Genomic DNA, 18,546 nt, shown 5'->3' on the forward strand with positions numbered 1-18,546 from the left:
TGTATATAGCCTCTCTACTGTTTATAGCCTCGCTACTGTATATAGCCTCGCTACTGTATATACCCCTCTACTGTTTATAGCCTTGCTACTGTACATAGCCTCGCTACTGTACATAGCATCTATACTGTATATAGCCTCTCTACTGTTTATAGCCTCTCTACTGTTTATAGCCTCTCTACTGTTTATAGCCTCTCTACTGTATATAGCCTCGCTACTGTATATAGCCTCGCTACTGTTTATAGCCTCGCTACTGTATATAGCCTCTACTGTATATAGCCTCGCTACTGTATATAGCCTCGCTACTGTATATAGCCTCGCTACTGTATATAGCCTCTCTACTGTATATAGCCTCGCTACTGTATATAGCCTCGCTACTGTATATAGACTCGCTACTGTATATAGCCTCTACTGTATAAAGCCTCTCTACTGTATATAGCCTCTACTGTATATAGCCTCTACTGTATATAGCCTCTCTACTGTATATAGCCTCTCTACTGTATATAGCCCCTCTACTGTTTATAGCCTTGCTACTGTACATAGCCTCGCTACTGTACATAGCCTCTCTACTGTATATAGCCTCTCTACTGTTTATAGCCTCTCTACTGTATATAGCCTCTCTACTGTATATAGCCTCTCTACTGTATATAGCCTCTCTACTGTTTATAGCCTCGCTACTGTATATAGCCTCTCTACTGTATATAGCCTCGCTACTGTATATAGCCTCGCTACTGTTTATAGCCTCTCTACTGTTTATAGCCTCTCTACTGTATATAGCCTCTCTACTGTTCATAGCCTCTCTACTGTATATAGCCTCGCTACTGTATGTAGCCTCGCTACTGTATGTAGCCTCTTTACTGTATATAGCCTCTACTGTTTATAGCCTCTCTACTGTATGTAGCCTCGCTACTGTGTATAGCCTCTACCGTATATAGCCTCTACTATATATAGCCTCTACTGTATAGAGCCTCTACTGTATATAGCCTCTCTACTGTATATAGCCTCTCTACTGTATATAGCCTCTCTACTGTATATAGCCTCTCTACTGTATATAGCCCCTCTACTGTATATAGCCCCTCTACTGTTTACAGCCTCGCTACTGTATATAGCCTCACTACTGTATATAGCCTCTCTACTGTTTATAGCCCCTCTACTGTTTATAGCCCCTCTACTGTTTATAGCCCCTCTACTGTTTATAGCCCCTCTACTGTTTATAGCCCCTCTAGTGTTTATAGCCCCTCTACTGTATATAGCCTCGCTACTGTTTATAGCCCCTCTACTGTTTATAGCCCCTCTACTGTTTATAGCCCCTCTACTGTTTATAGCCCCTCTACTGTTTATAGCCCCTCTACTGTATATAGCCTCTCTACTGTATATAGCCTCTCTACTGTATATAGCCTCTCTACTGTATATAGCCTCTCTACTGTTTATAGCCTCGCTACTGTATATAGCCCCTCTACTGTATATAGCCCCTCTACTGTATATAGCCCCTCTACTGTATATAGCCTCTCTACTGTTTATAGCCCCTCTACTGTTTATAGCCCCTCTACTGTTTATAGCCCCTCTACTGTTTATAGCCCCTCTACTGTTTATAGCCCCTCTACTGTTTATAGCCCCTCTACTGTATATAGCCTCGCTACTGTATATAGCCTCTCTACTGTTTATAGCCCCTCTACTGTTTATAGCCCCTCTACTGTTTATAGCCCCTCTACTGTATATAGCCTCTCTACTGTATATAGCCTCTCTACTGTATATAGCCTCTCTACTGTATATATCCTCTCTACTGTATATAGCCCCTCTACTGTATATAGCCCCTCTACTGTATATAGCCCCTCTACTGTTTACAGCCTCGCTACTGTATATAGCCTCACTACTGTTTATAGCCCCTCTACTGTTTATAGCCCCTCTACTGTTTATAGCCCCTCTACTGTTTATAGCCCCTCTACTGTTTATAGCCCCTCTACTGTATATAGCCTCCCTACTGTTTATAGCCCCTCTACTGTTTATAGCCCCTCTACTGTTTATAGCCCCTCTACTGTTTATAGCCCCTCTACTGTTTATAGCCCCTCTACTGTTTATAGCCCCTCTACTGTATATAGCCTCTCTACTGTATATAGCCTCTCTACTGTATATAGCCTCTCTACTGTTTATAGCCTCTCTACTGTTTATAGCCTCGCTACTGTATATAGCCCCTCTACTGTATATAGCCCCTCTACTGTATATAGCCTCTCTACTGTATATAGCCTCACTACTGTTTATAGCCCCTCTACTGTTTATAGCCCCTCTACTGTTTATAGCCCCTCTACTGTTTATAGCCCCTCTACTGTTTATAGCCCCTCTACTGTATATAGCCTCGCTACTGTATATAGCCTCTCTACTGTTTATAGCCCCTCTACTGTTTATAGCCCCTCTACTGTTTATAGCCCCTCTACTGTTTATAGCCCCTCTACTGTTTATAGCCCCTCTACTGTATATAGCCTCTCTACTGTATATAGCCTCTCTACTGTATATAGCCTCTCTACTGTATATAGCCTCTCTACTGTTTATAGCCTCTCTACTGTATATAGCCCCTCTACTGTATATAGCCTCTCTACTGTATATAGCCTCGCTACTGTATATAGCCTCTCTACTGTATATACCCTGTATTTTTACTGTTGTTTTTATTTCTTTACTTACCTATTGTTCACCTAATACCTTTTTTGCTATATTGGTTAGAGCCTGTAAGTAAGCATTTCACTCTACACCTGTTGTATTCGGCGCACGTGACAAATACACTTTGATTTGAAATATGTATACAGTTACATATCGCCATAATATTTTGGACAATATTATATCGATACTTTGACCCCAAATATTAATTTGTAAAAAAAATGATAATAACATATTTTTTTTGCTAGGTAGCGTTAGACAGCACTAGTCGGCTGTACCTCCGGCAGAATTCTGGTAAAGCGAGCGAGATAAGATTGTCAGACTTATAACCTCTTGGCTAAACTGACTTGTTAGACTGACAGTTTAGGCAAGTTACCAATTGGAAGAGATTACAGGTAACTGCTGACCCTGCGATATCTATTAATAAACCTGACAGAAGTCCAGTATAGATAGTACTCCGTAACATACAAAAATCCAAGATGGCTTCCCGGCGTTCCTTCCTTACCCAGGGAGATCTTCTCTCCGGAGTCGGCGGGCAGCAGAAAGACCAGCAGGGCCAGGCCAGAGATGAGGACACAGGGGATGAGCAGGTTGAGACCGTAATAGAGGGTTCGTCTTCGCATGGTGACCGTGAAGGTGACGTCAGGGTAGGGCTCCTTACAGCAGTCATAGTACAGCTCATTACGCTTGGCAGGGACTCCTAGGAGACACACACACACACACATTAAGAAACACAGAGGGGGGATTCAAAATCACTGAATTTACATTGATTCAACAATGGACTGTTCACATTTTCTTTGACACACACACAAGTACGAACCACACAAGTACAAACCACACATTTCAAAAGACATACAGGCAACACATAACACAGGATGGAGATCTCCACACATTTTCAAACACATGTTCCTTTTTCTAAGCAGAGTTAATCCCAGTAACATGCCCTCTCTGGCAGTGTGAAGTAAACATGAAATGTGCCATCGGGATCAGGTCTGACAACCCCCCCCCCCCCCCCCCCTATACGCAGACACCCCCCTCGGGGACCCTCCACTGGCCAAGATGGGTCGCAACTGGCTGGGGTCCCACAACCTCATTCCCACCCACCTCTATAGAGATAACGACAGAGGCATGGACATACATGCTGAGAGAGAGATTAACCACATCGTACCCACGAGGTCCCACTCTCCATTGGGTATGTAGGTAGACGTGTCCACGTCCAGCATCTGCAGGTCCAGCAGCCAGCCGTTATGGGTCCACGAGCCAAACTTCAGGTCACACTTCTGGACGTCGAAGGGGAACCAGCGCACGTCAATATAGCAGGTACTCTTCAGGATGCCCGGGGGGATGTACTGGCAGTAACCCGACGCATTTACCAGCACGTTGGTGTGGAAGGTGGCATCAAACCTCTCATCAGCGCTGCAGGGAGAAGGAGAGAGAGCAATGCATCCCTTTAACCTGTGACATCTCAACAGATCCAAGTCAAAAAGTGGTACTTGTATATTTGTGATGTATTTGTGATGCAAGACAGAATACAAGGAGACAGAGTGTATGTGTGTATTAGAGAGAGAGAGAGAGAGAGAGAGAGAGAGAGAGAGAGAGAGAGAAAATAAGTAATTCTACCTGTTACGTAAAGCATGATAAAAGACAAGCAGGTCTAGAGTGAAAGTGGTGGTATGTGTGTGCGTGCGTGCGTGCCTGGGTGCGTGTGAGTCTTTGCTGCCTCAGCCCAACCTGTCACAGTAATGTTCAGTGAAGTGTTATGCATGGCTAGCTGTGGACCAGCCAACACAGGACCAAAGGTGATGCCCAGGTGAGCTGATGATGTCATAAGTGGTTAAACATGCAGCGACAGTCAGGGAATAAACAAACCACTGTCGTCCTTCATAAGTAATCAGCTCGCCTGCTGTGCCTGTTTATGGCTGTTACACTGCTACTAACTACTGGGTTGTTGTAAACACACATTTCTATGGTAGAGCATATTACATATATGTTTAGAGGTCAGCTAAAGCCCGAGTTAGAGAAGTTAAAACAGTCAGACAACCTGTCCTGTGTCAACACACACACCCTGAGTAACGTACACAGATCTACATTGACACACACATAAACTAATTGCACTATAACAGTGACAAACGGTGCCCACAAACTGTTAGGGCCTACATAAAGCTGTCCCAACAGCAGAGTCCCAACAGCAGTCCCAACACCTTACCGCCGCTACACCTGGCTAAACCATTCATTCAGTCTCATGTACTGCCTTTAAAAAATACATAGCTGATATGGCTGATTTGCTTTAACAAATGTGGGGGGGGGGTTTCGGACAATTGAGATGTACAAACTATGGCATAAGGGGAAGACAAGCAGATAAGAGGCAATCCGTGATTTTGATTAAGACATTAATGAGTGAGCTAGGACAGACATAGTCAGTATAACTATTTGGTCAGCACTTTTGAAATGTACAGCAAAATAATTCAGAACATGGGTCGTTCTTACAGTGTTCTCCCTGCACACAAAGTCAGAACTGTAGGATAAATAAAGGGGGCATATAAGCAGACAATAAAAGCTCTTACAATATTTGATGATTACATTTCTCAAAAACAGGTTATAGGCTACATGTGCACCACCAAGTCAGAAAAGTAGGCAAAATTAAGAGGTGAAAATAAACCAAATTATTAGGGTGAGGCACATGGGCTACTAACAGCTTACTACACAACATACACTTCGTATTACTTTCTAAGCTACAGAATACATATCTCCCTGGCATATTACAGAATTTATGCAGCAGCATATAATACATTTTTGGACTCCTCTTGTTTTGCTGTGCTCACTTGAACAGGAAGGTGGCGCAGCAGTCCCTCGTGGGCATATTTTGACATCAAACTTTGATTGCTTTGCAATGATTGCTTTGCAATGATCTGAGAAAGATTTAGTGAGTCCCACATGCACATTTCCAGATATCATCAGCAGAAATACAATCAAGGCACGGCAGAGGACTAGGAGATCTCTGCAGGGTTGATTTATGACATTTGAATGTGCATTAGGTGGCAACAAGATCATATTGTACAGCAATTGTATCAGGTAACATGAATACAAAGCCGTCGAGAGGTGGTTAGAATAGAATGGGAAGCCAAAAGTCTGTGTAACCAACAGAGAGTCAGAGTCCCGAGTGTGGGAACAAACATAGTCTGTCCCACAGTTGGGTAAACAAGAAAGCTCATAGTCAACAAAGTATGCAGGAGTCATGAGGCAAATAACAAAATGTACAAGAAAAAAAACGACTTGGGGCTAGACATTGAGTTCAGAGTCGCTCGCCTCAACAGTGCCTGTGTGCTGGAGGCGCTTGAAAGCTTGGGAGACCTTGAGCCTTCTTGGATGGGCACTTCTAATGTAACTCTAAGGCAGCATCCAAGGGGCTTGAATTTTCTAGCGTCCCCATGAGTGACGGAACACTGAGCCAAACACGGCGCAACGCTCCGTATTTTCTGCTGGCTTGCCCCACCACCACAGAAAGCACTGAGCTAGGCTGAAACACCTGCATTTTGGAGCTGCCTTACTCAAATAAACAAAAAAAGAGACCATGTTTGTATGCGGCTTTATAAACTCAATTATATACACTACCGTTCAAACGTTTGGGGTCACGTAGAAATGTCCTTGTTTTTGAAAGAAAGCACATTTTTTGTCCATTAAAATAACATCAAATTGATCAGAAATACAGTGTAGACATTGTTAATGTTGTAAATGACCTTTGTTGCTGGAAAAGGCTGATATTTCATGGAATATATACACAGGCGTACAGAGGCCCATTATCAGCAACCATCACTCCTGTGTTCCAATGGCACGTTGTGTTAGCGAATCCAAGTTTATCATTTTAAAAGGCTAATTGATCATTAGAAAACCCTTTTGCAATTATGTTAGCACAGCTGAAAACTGTTGTGCTGATTAAAAAGAGGCAATAAAACTGACCTTCTTTAGACTAGTTGAGTATCTGGAGCATCAGCATTTCTGTGTTCGATTACAGGCTCAAAATGGCCAGAAACAAAGAAACTTTCTTCTGAAACTCGTCAGTCTATTCTTGTTCTGAGAAATGAATGCTATTCCATGTGAGAAATTGCCAAGAAACTGAAGATCTCATACAACGCTCCCTTCACAGAACAATCTGGCTCTAGGGCTAGGGTTAGGGTTGAACCGGGATGTGGACATGAAGCTAGGGTTAGGGTTGGGGTTAGGGTTGAACCGGGATGTGGACATGAAGCTAGGGTTAGGTTTGAGGCTAGGGGTTAGGGTTGAACCAGGATGTGGACATGAAGCTAAGGTTAGGATGGAACCGGCATGTGGACATGAAGCTAGGGTTAGGGTTGAACCAGGATGTGGACATGAAGCTAGGGTTAGGGTTGGGGTTAGGGTTGAACCGGGATGTGGACATGAAGCTAGGGTTAGGTTTGAGGCTAGGGGTTAGGGTTGAACCAGGATGTGGACATGAAGCTAAGGTTAGGATGGAACCGGCATGTGGACATGAAGCTAGGGTTAGGGTTGAACCAGGATGTGGACATGAAGCTAGGGTTAGGGTTGAGGCTAGGGTTAAGGGTTGAACCAGGATGTGGACATGAAGCTAGGGTTAGGGTTGAGGCTAGGGGTTCAGGTTGAACCGGGATGTGGACATGAAGCTAGGATTAGGGTTGAGGCTAGGGGTTAGGGTTGAACCAGGATGTGGACATGAAGCTAGGGTTAGGGTTGAGGCTAGGGGTTAGGGTTGAACCGGGATGTGGACATGAAGCTAGGGTTAGGGTTGAACCGGGATGTGGACATGAAGCTAGGGTTAGGGTTGGGGCTAGGGGTTAGGGTTGAACCGGGATGTGGACATGAAGCTAGGGTTAGAGTTGAGGCTAGGGGTAGGGTTGAACCGGGATGTGGACATGAAGCTAGGGTTAGGGTTGAACTGGGATGTGGACATGAAGCTAGGGTTAGGGTTAGGCTAGGGGTTCAGGTTGAACAGGGATGTAGACATGATGCTAGGATTAGGGTTGAGGCTAGGGGTTAGGGTTGAACCGGGATGTGGACATGATGCTAGGATTAGGGTTGAGGCTAGGGGTTAGGGTTGAACCGGGATGTGGACATGATGCTAGGATTAGGGTTGAGGCTAGGGGTTAGGGTTGAACCGGGATGTGGACATGAAGCTAGGGTTAGGGTTGAGGCTAGGGGTTAGGGTTGAACCGGGATGTGGACATGAAGCTAGGGTTAGGGTTGAGGCTAGGGGTTAGGGTTGAACCGGGATGTGGACATGATGCTAGGGTTAGAGCTGGGGGATGGATCCAGTGATTAGGTGGGACTGGGACTGAAGTTTTAGTTGGAGGGACTGGGTATAGAATCTTACCTGTGTGAATGAACCATTATCAGATATGATCAGACACACGAAAACACATCCACAACGTCACTAGCACAGGTAGCACAGGTAGCACAGTACCAGAAACAAACACACAAACTGCGGGTCCATTGGGGCCCACCCTCCCTTCCCCTTCTGTCAGGGGTCCATCCCCAGCAGTGGAACCCAGCAGTGGAAACCCATTAAGGCACCTGACAGTTCTATTCAGACCCCTATCAACGACCACTTATCCCCCAGACAACCACGAGACACCCCAAGCGCTAACGTAGACGCGCCTGGGAACACAGTCCTCAGGTTTACACACTCATTCAGCGCGGTGACAGGCCGAGCCTGAGAGAGGATTTGCTGATTACCCTCGTCTCCCTATCTCTCCTTCCTGCTCCACTCAGTAGGTTGAATGATCTACCTTTTCAGAGTTTAGTAGCGTCATCAATTTCTCGTTCGTGTCAGTGTGTTATCTGTGCTGGTCGGGCAGGAGATGTGTGTGTGTGTGTGTCTGTGTTGTGGGGCAGGGGAGATAGGGCTGCATGTGCAGGGCTGTTGGGGCTGTGTGTGTCGCTGCCATCCCTGGCTCATTGAATTATTCAGACCTCTGCTTCATTGTGTCAGAAAGCTTCTGCCCGCGTTCCACTGCAATCAGCACGCATATCAGCTAGTGTGTGTGCCCGAGTGCGCATGCACACACACACACACACACACACACAAAACAGAGAACATCAAACACATAAACATAATCCAGAAACAGACAAAACACACCCCAAAAATAGAAGCGCGTTAACACACAATGGGACAGGTGATACCCCTGAGAGAAGGCACAGAGAGCGGGGGCACATAGTTTAAATCACACACACACAGAGAGAGAGAGAGAGAGAGAGAGAGAGAGAGAGAGAGAGAGAGAGAGAGAGAGAGAGAGAGGCCCTAGACATGTGTCCTAGACATGTGAGCACAGTGAAAGGGGACAAAGCATTCTGGCGACACACAGAGGTCAGACAAACAACGGAGGTAGTGACAGGTTTCTGCAACCAGGGGACGTGAGTCACCTTGCTGTCTTCTCCACTTACTCAACACCTCATTCTTGCACCTCCACGCACGCGTGGTAATGAGATGGAGCAGCTCAAGAGAGAGAGACAGAGAGATTAAACCCAATGAAAGACACACAGAGAAAGCAAGAGAGAAGTAAGAGATATGGAAAGGAACATCCAACCAGAGGGCAGAAGAGACAGCCAGTCCAGTCTGCCCCGAGAGGAAGAGAGAAGAAGAAGAGAACGGTCTCTTTGGAGGTCCAGCCAGGGTTCTATGTTCTTGCTCTCTCCAGAAGCTGAGGAAATAGTATGGCTCATGCCTCTGTGAAACAGAGTAGAAGTTATCCAAGCACATTATTCTGGATATGCCTTCCCAGATCATTAGGATCAGGCATAGAGGGTGACAGCCCCAGGGGCCTGATGAGTTGGAGTGGGGATATGTCCATCTCTATCTCTGCATGCCTATCACACTGAGAAACAGTGTAGTGACAAGGTGAGCCTCATCTCCATATGTTCCCAGTATAAATACACACAATATTCAGTACAGAGAAGGAAGAGGGGGTAAATATTTTCTTAACTCTTTTTTTCTTAAAACGGCACTGTCGGTTACGGGCTTGTAAGTAAGCATTTCACGGGTAATTGTATTCGGCGCATGTGACAAATAAAATGTGATTTGATTTGAAGAGAGAGAGAGAGTGATTATCTCGCTTTTTTTTTACGGAATGTGTCCGTTCACATTGCTGTCATAGTCACAGCGGCAGGTAGCCTTGCAGGTTAAGAGCGCTGGGCCGACCACCGAAAGTTTGAGGTGAAAAATCTGTCGATGTGCCCTTCAGCAAAGCACTTAACCCTAATTGCTCCTGTAAGTCACTCTGGATAAGAGCGTCTGCTAAATGACTACAATTTATTTGAGAGTATGCTTCGCCAAAGGGCTAGAGACACTACTGTGCGGCGTGTGCATGTCCCGCCTGGCTCCTTGACTTGGATGTCCTTGGTCTGATGGATCCTATGAAAACATTGACTTTAGCCCTGTCCTTCTCTGACGAGGGAGATGTAGTCATGTAGTCATGTAGTAACTGATCTAATGGTGATTAAAGTCTGTCTGATGCTGACCACATCTACACAAGGTTATGGCGTGAGATGTGTGTACTTGTCACTGTAGAATTGTCAGTGCCCACATGAAAAACACATTTCAGTTTACTATAGATTACGACAGTACTTACTATAGAATTATGTAGTAAACTGTAGTGTACTGTAGAATACTATACTACACACTAATATCCCTCGATCATGTGTAGTACTTACTATAGAATGTTGTAGAATACTATAGTAAATACTACAGTATACGACAGGGCGAAAAAACCCTTCAGTGAATACTACAGTAATGTCTGCAAAAAACTCTATAGTAAATAGTTCAGTATACTACAGTCTGCAAAAACACTACAGTAGTTACTATAGTATACACTTCAATATTTATACTATGGTAAACTGTAAATACTCCTTTAGTCCACAAAAACACTACAGTAATTACTATAGTATATACACAGTATTTTTACGATATTGAACTGTAAATACTACTTTAGTACACAAGAACACTATAGTACTATAGTATTTGTACCATAGTACAATACCATAATAGAATGTGGGTGTGTACAATGCTCAGTGTGAATGTACCTTTTCCTGAGATTAGCTATACGTGTCATGTTTGAATTGTTTCTGTGTAATACAACAACATACAGCCTTTCACACCCACATGCCATTACATTCAGCACATACTGTCTACGAAGCACGTCACTAATAGGGATCCTTTCAAGGATTCCTTCATGGCAATTTATCAATGGAATCAACCACATTGAAGTCAAATCCTGCCATGTGCTGAGTCACAAACAAACAGCAATCAGAGTCGTGTTCAACTCCCTTTTCATCCCCCCCAGCCCTCGGCGGCTGAATACCAGACAGACGCAGATGCCAAGGGATCGTTCCGAGGGGAAATGAATGAAATGGAATGCAGAAAAAGAATGCATAATCTGTCACATGCTGTTGATCCTTCCATTGTGCCTATACAACCCTCCACACTGAAATGGTCTTTTGATTAGAAACATGGGATGTATTGAACTGACTCATTAAGGCTCTCGTTAATTAAGCGCAATAGAAGTGAATACATTCGTTATTGCGTTTTCGCACCTCAAAAGCATGCTAATGAGACTGGGTTCCTCTGCTATACACCGCTGTCAGACTAGTGTGTTATTGCTTGCGGTTTCATGGCGCATGTTACGTCACGAACGTCTGCTGTGTCAATGTGTTTGTGTGTTTGTGTGTCGATATCATGGAAGCAGACTGCAAATTTGAACTTCCCTTTTGGGGAAGCTAAACCTCAGCAACACTCTGAAATGGGTTCTCCTCGGCAGCTCCCCTCTATTACAGAGCCATGGCATGATCTACAAGGTTAATTCTGCTCTTATGGTGAAATTCCTCAACATCTGTGATGTTTACGTCACATGACCCAAACCAATGACTCTAACCGTCACGTAACTTCTTTACAGCATCGTAAACGAGTGCACGCCAAAGAATTGGGAGAGCATGAAGAATAGAAGAGAACAGACTCATTTTTAGATGAAGAGAAGAGGGGTGAGATGTAATCCCTTTTCCAAATCAGGATTAAATACCCATTGTTTCTCTCCTTAATCCTGTGATCATGTGATGGTGTGGTGTTGTGTGTGTGTGGTGTGTGGTGTGTGCTGGGTGTGTACGCGCATGGAGATTGTAATTAAGCAATAATACATTCAAGTCCATATGTTATGACATGTTTATCATGGCTGTGACGTGGTCATAGCCACGAGGCGAAGCCGACAAGTTACCAGCATTAAAAAGCACGATTATTATTATTAGTAGTATTTTTTACCTGATGTTATTCACTAACACTGGTTGTCAAGTGCAATTTGAGGTGTTCTCTGGTCTTTAGTTCTATGTCCATTGACTGCCATGTAAAGCTAAACTAAACAAGTGCTGGTGGATCATTCCGGGAACTTTGCAGGTTGCTGGCCAACTACACAGCAAACTAGCTACATTTCATGTTGTTTTACCAGTTCGGATGCTGATTGGTGATTTGGACTGGCTGAGAAAAGCTGCATTCCTCTCTCCTCTGCCGACACATTCATTAATACGGGAAACTGTGGAGATCGAATTACAATATTACAAACATTTTGCAAATGTCGGAGATAACGTCTAGGCACTTTTTACAGTGGAGATCAAGTTAATTAATTGCGTGGCTGGGCAGATCTGTAAAAGTAGTAGTACTAGCAGTAGCAGAAGCAGTAGTAGTAGTTGCTGGTTACCAATGTAATTAGAACAGTTAAAATAAATGTTTTGTCATACCTGTGGTGTACAGTCTGATATACCACAGCTGTCAGCCAATCAGCAGTCAGGGCTTGAACCGCCCAGTTAATCATTATGAATGAACCCTCTTAAAAAAAGGACTGAACTTCCTTCACTTCTCTGTGTGCCTACCTCTCTCCATATATTTATCTTTCTCACATGGTCTAGCCAGTGCATTTACTTGTGGTTTTGCCCTACATGGCAAAGTGAAGAGGAGTAGATACCATCTCTGTAAGCTTTCCCCACTAACAGGAGAAAGGGGTTAAGAACAGAGAGATGAGACAGAATAAACCCGACCTGATTCCAAACACTGTGCACGTCTAAAAACACAAATACCCAACTGTATCTCAATGCTAACTCACACACACGCACACAGAGAGAGATACACACACACTCACACAGAGAGAAACACACACACACACACAGAGGTACACACACACAGAGGTACACACACACACACAGAGGTACACACACACAGAGGTACACACGCACAAACACACACACACACAGAGATACACTCACACACACTTCGGGAGACTTCCAGACTAAACACAGCCGTAAACATATTTCACATTCAGGTCCTGTCCCTCCAGGCAGGCTGATGCCAGGTCACAGATGCTCCGTTGCTGTTGGTTTATCAACCAAATCTCAGCTCTAAAGTAATCCAAAGAAAGGATCAATCATAAATGACTGCATCAGTAAGTTGTGGGAGGAGATGAGGATGATGGGAGGAGAGGATTATTGGAGAGAGGAGGGTGATGGGAGGAGAGGAGGATCATGGGAGAAGATGGGGATTGTGGGAGCACACCTGTTGTAGAGGAGGATGTCAGGGGTCCAGATCTGGCTGGAGGGGAAACGTAGGTTCTGAACCCCAGGGTAGTTCTCTGGATTCCAACTCAGGTACACATCAGTCCAGTACTGAGGACAGAACACAGAGATACACATCAGAGATAATCACACACCAAAGAGGTACATCAGTCCAGTACTGAAGACAGAAGACAGAGATACACATCAGAGATAATCACACAGCAAAGAGGTACATCAGTCCAGTACTGAAGACAGAAGACAGAGATACACATCAGAGATAATCACACAGCAGAGAGGCACATCAGTCCAGTACTGAAGGCAGAACACAGAGATACACATCAGAGATAATCACACAGCAAAGAGGTACATCAGTCCAGTACTGAAGACAGAAGACAGAGATACACATCAGAGATACATCAGTCCAGTACTGAAGACAGAACACAGAGAGAAGGTCAAAATAAAGACAAGAAAGAAGTGTAGAGTTAAGTGATTTGTCTTCCACCAAGTTCCACCGGGGGGGGGGGGGGGGGGGGGTCAGTCTGTCTGTGATAAAAGATCCAGTCTGAGCTTGGGTCTTGGCAGTCTGTCAACTGAAGGGATGTGACAGCACTCGTCTCTTATGAGTTCACACTAGTTGACAGATATTGAAAAGTATTTCCCATGGCCCACCTGGGAAGCGTCGCATAAACCACACAGCAATGACACTGATTGGCTAGAAAATTGTCCTGTCAGGAAGACTTCTATAAAGGAGTAAATGACTCGATAAAAAATCGAATGAATTGATGGGAAATTGGACGAAGGTCTGTTTGTAGTGACTGTAGAGAGTGGAGGCGTGGGTCGTGTCGATGGTAGAGACCAGACAAGATGTACCGCATGCCCCTCTCACAAATCCAACCTCATCAACTCTCCATAAGCATGTATCCTCCAGATTACCAAGGAAACATCGGGATAAGCAATCAAAGCTCTATGTCCAATCCAATATGTTGGATCAAGCTCAGACTGGCTAAGAGAAACTAGCAGTTTTAACTTAACAGAAGCAATATTTCAAGAGACAATACGGACAGGCTATTGTCATCTCAATATACAACTAACAGGATGTGGTAGTACCAGACAACACCTGCGGCATATCAACTTGAGATGGTGTTACTGCTGTTACTGTGTCATTCAGTCCTCAACCATTTCCACTCACCAGCTGTAGCCATGCGTTGGTCATCAGAACCTGGTTCTTCTCGTCCTGACCAAACAGAGAAGAAAAGAACAATTCAATTCAACCGCCACAACAGGAAATCATCACAGTGAATAGAAAGAGGTAAGGTTTCGCTGAGTGCCTACTGTAGGTTCAGCATGGGTGCAAAACAACTGGGGTGTGAAACCTCTCTAAAAAGCTGTATTTATGTAACCACAGTGTTTTTCTACGCATTGGTTTTTCAGTGGAGGCATGTAGCACATCATTATTAGATGCCTCATTTCAAAATCTCAAACAACAAGCCCCGTGGACCTAAACAACCCAACCCAACACACAGCAGAGAGAGAGAGAGAGAGAGAGAGAGAGAGAGAGAGAGAGAGAGAGAGAGAGAGAGAGAGAGAGAGAGAGAGAGAGAGAGAGAGAGAGAGAGAGAGAGAGAGAGAGAGAGAGAGAGAGAGAGAGAGAGAAGGAGAGAGAGAGAGAGAGAGAAGAGAGAGAGAGAGAGAGAGAGAGAGAGAGAGAAGGAGAGAGAGAGAGGAGAGAGAGAGAGAGAAGGAGAGAGAGAGAGATTAAATAGGGCACTTAGCAAGATGTAAGGTGTCCTTTTGTCTTGTTCTCTGCTCTCTCTACATTATCTCTCTCTCTTTGCAGATCTCAGTTTTTGGTCTGTTTCTGCCTCTCTTCAACTCTATCAGTCATTAACACCCACTTCCATCAATTAGGGCTGAGTTATGTGCCAAATATTTCTACATATCCAGGATTCCATCAAATGACCCAGATGATGAAGACGGAAAAGTTCCATTATTTTTAAAGTGAATGTAGAGATGCTTCGCAGATCGCCCTCTCAATGTGCGTGTTCTGATCCCGCAGTAATGGTGTCTGACTAGCAAACTGGGTCGGGGGGAGATGGGAGTTGGGAGATGTTAGGGTCAAATCTATGAAGGGAAAACATTAACCCTCCAACTCAAGGGTGATCACAGCAGCACACACACACACACACTTTAGTAATTTAGCAGACACTCTTATCCAGAACAATTTACAGAAGCAATTAGGGTTAAGTACCTTGCTCAATACACACACACACACACGTTGTCTCTCCAATAGAAAGTTACAAAAAAAATGTAATGTCTTCAAAATGTCAAAAGACCTTGGCATTTAAAACAATATTTCCTATCTTAATGTTTTAAGATTGTTATCATTCTCATCCGTTGCCTAACAATGTGTCTCAGCTGGTGTCTGATACCTGTCTAATTGCTGTCCATGAGGAGCCAGGAGCCAATCAAAACTAACTGGCTCCCCTACACGAGCAGCAGAGAGACATAAACAGATTGGAAAGTAATTACCTAGCATGACGAAGAAAACAATTTACAGGATGTGGTGGGATGTGAAAAAAGGAATTCTCTCTCTCTCACACAAACAAACACAAACACCCCATGCCATCAAATCCAGCATTATCTTAAAGAGACTTTCCAGGAAGATTTGCATACTTTATAGCCAGTCGTTTTGAAAGTAGTGCTCAAGAGCCAAAACGGGTCCTCCGAAAATTGTGTACTACATCATATATGGGCAGATATCTGCAGTATGTCATTGCTCTCTCTCTCTCCCTGCTGTGTCACCTAGCCATTAGGTACAGCCTGAAACCTCAATGGATAATGCTGGGCAGGCCTGGGCCAGCCTTCTTTCACTGTGAAACCGTCAATGTGCATCTTGCTAGCTGTCACTCAAATGATGAGGGGCTGAAGATCATTAGCTAGCATTTTGAATTGCATTAGTGAGGTCGGGCACTGATGTTGGACAATTAGGCCCGCATTCGGCATTTCAATTCATCCATAAGGTGTTCGATGGTGTTGACGTCAGGGCTCTGTGCAGGCCAGTCAAGTTCTTTCACAACAATCTCAACAAACCATTTCTGTATGGACCTCACTTTGTGCACGGGAGCATTGTCATGCTGAACCAGGAAAGGGCCTTCCTCAAACTGTTGCCAAAAAGTTGGAAGCACAGAATCATCTAGAATGTCATTGTATGCTGTAGTGTTAAGATTTCCCTACACTAGAACTCAGGGGCCAGAACCATGAAAAACAGCACCAGACCATTATTCCTCCTCCACCAAAATGTACAGTTGCCACTATGCATTCAGGTAGGAGGCATCCGCCAAACCCAGATTCGGACAGCCAGATGGTGAAGCGTGATTCATCACTCCAGAGAACACGTTTCCACTGCTCCAGAGTCCAATGGTGGTGAGCTTTACATCACTCCAGAGAACGCGTTTCCACTGATCCAGAGTCCAATGCCGGTGAGCTTTACATCACTCCAGCCGACGCTTGGCATTGTGCATGGTGATCTTAGGCTTGTGAGCGGCTGTTCAGCCATGGAAACCCATTTCATAAATCTCCCAATAAACAGTTCTTGTGCTGAGGTTGCTTCCAGAGGCATTCTGAAACTCGGTAGTGAGTCGGCACTCAACGATCCCGTACTTGTGAGCTTGTGTGGCCTACCACTTTGCGGCTGAGCCTTTGTTGCTCCTAGACGTTTCCACTACACAATAACAGCACTTAGAGTTGGGGTAGCTCTAGCAGGGCAGAAATTGACGAACTGACTTGTTGGAAAGGTGGCATCTTATGACCGTGCCACGTTGAAAGTCACTGAACTCTTTAGTAAGGACATTCTACTACCAATGGTTGTCTATGGAGATTGCATGGCTATATGTGCTCGATTTTATACACCTGTCAACAATGGGTGTGGCTGAAATAGCAGAATCCACTAAATTGAATGGGTGTCCACATACTTTTGTATATATAGTGTATGTTCAATTGGGTGCATCAACAAAACACCAAATGATGGAATTTCTACTGGAATAAAGGTGTCACATCCCTTCAGACAGTCTTCACACCCATTTTTTTTTTTTTACACATTTTGTTGAATTATAGCCTGAATTTAAAATGGATTAAATTGAGATTTATTTGTCACTGGCATACACACAATACCCCATAATGTCAAAGTGGAATTCTGTTTTAGAAATATTTACTAATTAATTCAAACTTAAAAGCTGAAATTTCTTGAGTCAATAAGTGTTCAACCCTTTTGTTATGGCAAGACTATATACGTTCAGGAGTACAAATTTGCTTTACAAGTCACATAATAAGTTGAATGACTATCTAATTTACGTATCCCACCTCAGTCGAGCAGTGAATTTCAAACACAGATTCAACCACAAAGACCCGGGAGGTTTTACAATGCCTTGCAAATAAGTGCACCTACTGGTACATGGGTAAAAATATAATTAAAAAACAGACATTTAAAAGCCTTTGAGCATGGTGAAGTTATTAATTACACTTTGGATGGTGTATCTATTACACCTAGTCACTACAAAGATACAGTCGTCCTTCCTAACTCAGTTGCCCGAGAGGAAGGAAACCACTCAGGGATTTCAGCATCAGGCCAACGGTGACTTTAAAACAGTTACAATCAACTTCCGGCGCCGACAGAGATGGCCGCCTCGCTTCGCGTTCCTAGGAAACTATGCAGTTTTTAGTTTTTTTACGTGTTATTTCTTACACTAGTACCCCAGGTCATCTTAGGTTTCATTACATACAGTCGAGAAGAACTACTGAATATAAGATCAGCGTCAACTCACCATCAGTACGACCAAGAATATGTTTTTCGCGACGCGGATCCTGTGTTCTGCCTTACAAACAGGACTACGGAGTGGATCCTATGCAGCGACCCAAAAAAACGACTCCGAAAGAGAGGGAAACGAGGCGGTCTTCTGGTCAGACTCCGGAGACGGGCACACCGTGCACCACTCCCTAGCATTCTTCTTGCCAATGTCCAGTCTCTTGACAACAAGGTTGATGAAATCCGAGCAAGGGTAGCATTCCAGAGGGACATCAGAGACTGTAAAGTTCTCTGCTTCACGGAAACATGGCTCACTGGAGAGACGCTATCCGAAGCGGTGCAGCCAACGGGTTTCTACACGCATCGCGCCGACAGAAACAAACATCTTTCTGGTAAGAAGAGGGGCGGGGGCGTATGCCTTATGGCCAACGTGACATGGTGTGATGAAAGAAACATACAGGAACTCAAATCCTTCTGTTCACCTGATTTAGAATTCCTCACAATCAAATGTAGACCGCATT

General features: G+C 44.2%; 1 protein-coding gene across 2 annotated transcripts in view; it reads right to left on the reverse strand.

Annotated features, from left to right (window-relative positions):
• LOC109905193 (neuronal acetylcholine receptor subunit alpha-7-like) overlaps nucleotides 1–18,546 on the reverse strand; it is a 70,920-nt gene that overhangs the window by 10,098 nt on the left and 42,276 nt on the right. For both annotated transcript variants that reach the window (XM_020502428.2, XM_020502429.2), the window contains 4 exons: nucleotides 14,414–14,458; nucleotides 13,226–13,335; nucleotides 3,815–4,062; nucleotides 3,152–3,346 (listed from right to left, as the gene is read on the reverse strand). In XM_020502428.2, the coding sequence (XP_020358017.1) occupies nucleotides 3,152–3,346; nucleotides 3,815–4,062; nucleotides 13,226–13,335; nucleotides 14,414–14,458 (598 nt within the window). The remainder of the gene's footprint in view (nucleotides 1–3,151; nucleotides 3,347–3,814; nucleotides 4,063–13,225; nucleotides 13,336–14,413; nucleotides 14,459–18,546) is intronic.

This window comes from Oncorhynchus kisutch, linkage group LG15 (assembly GCF_002021735.2).
Source record: "Oncorhynchus kisutch isolate 150728-3 linkage group LG15, Okis_V2, whole genome shotgun sequence".
Classification (NCBI taxonomy): domain Eukaryota; kingdom Metazoa; phylum Chordata; class Actinopteri; order Salmoniformes; family Salmonidae; genus Oncorhynchus; species Oncorhynchus kisutch.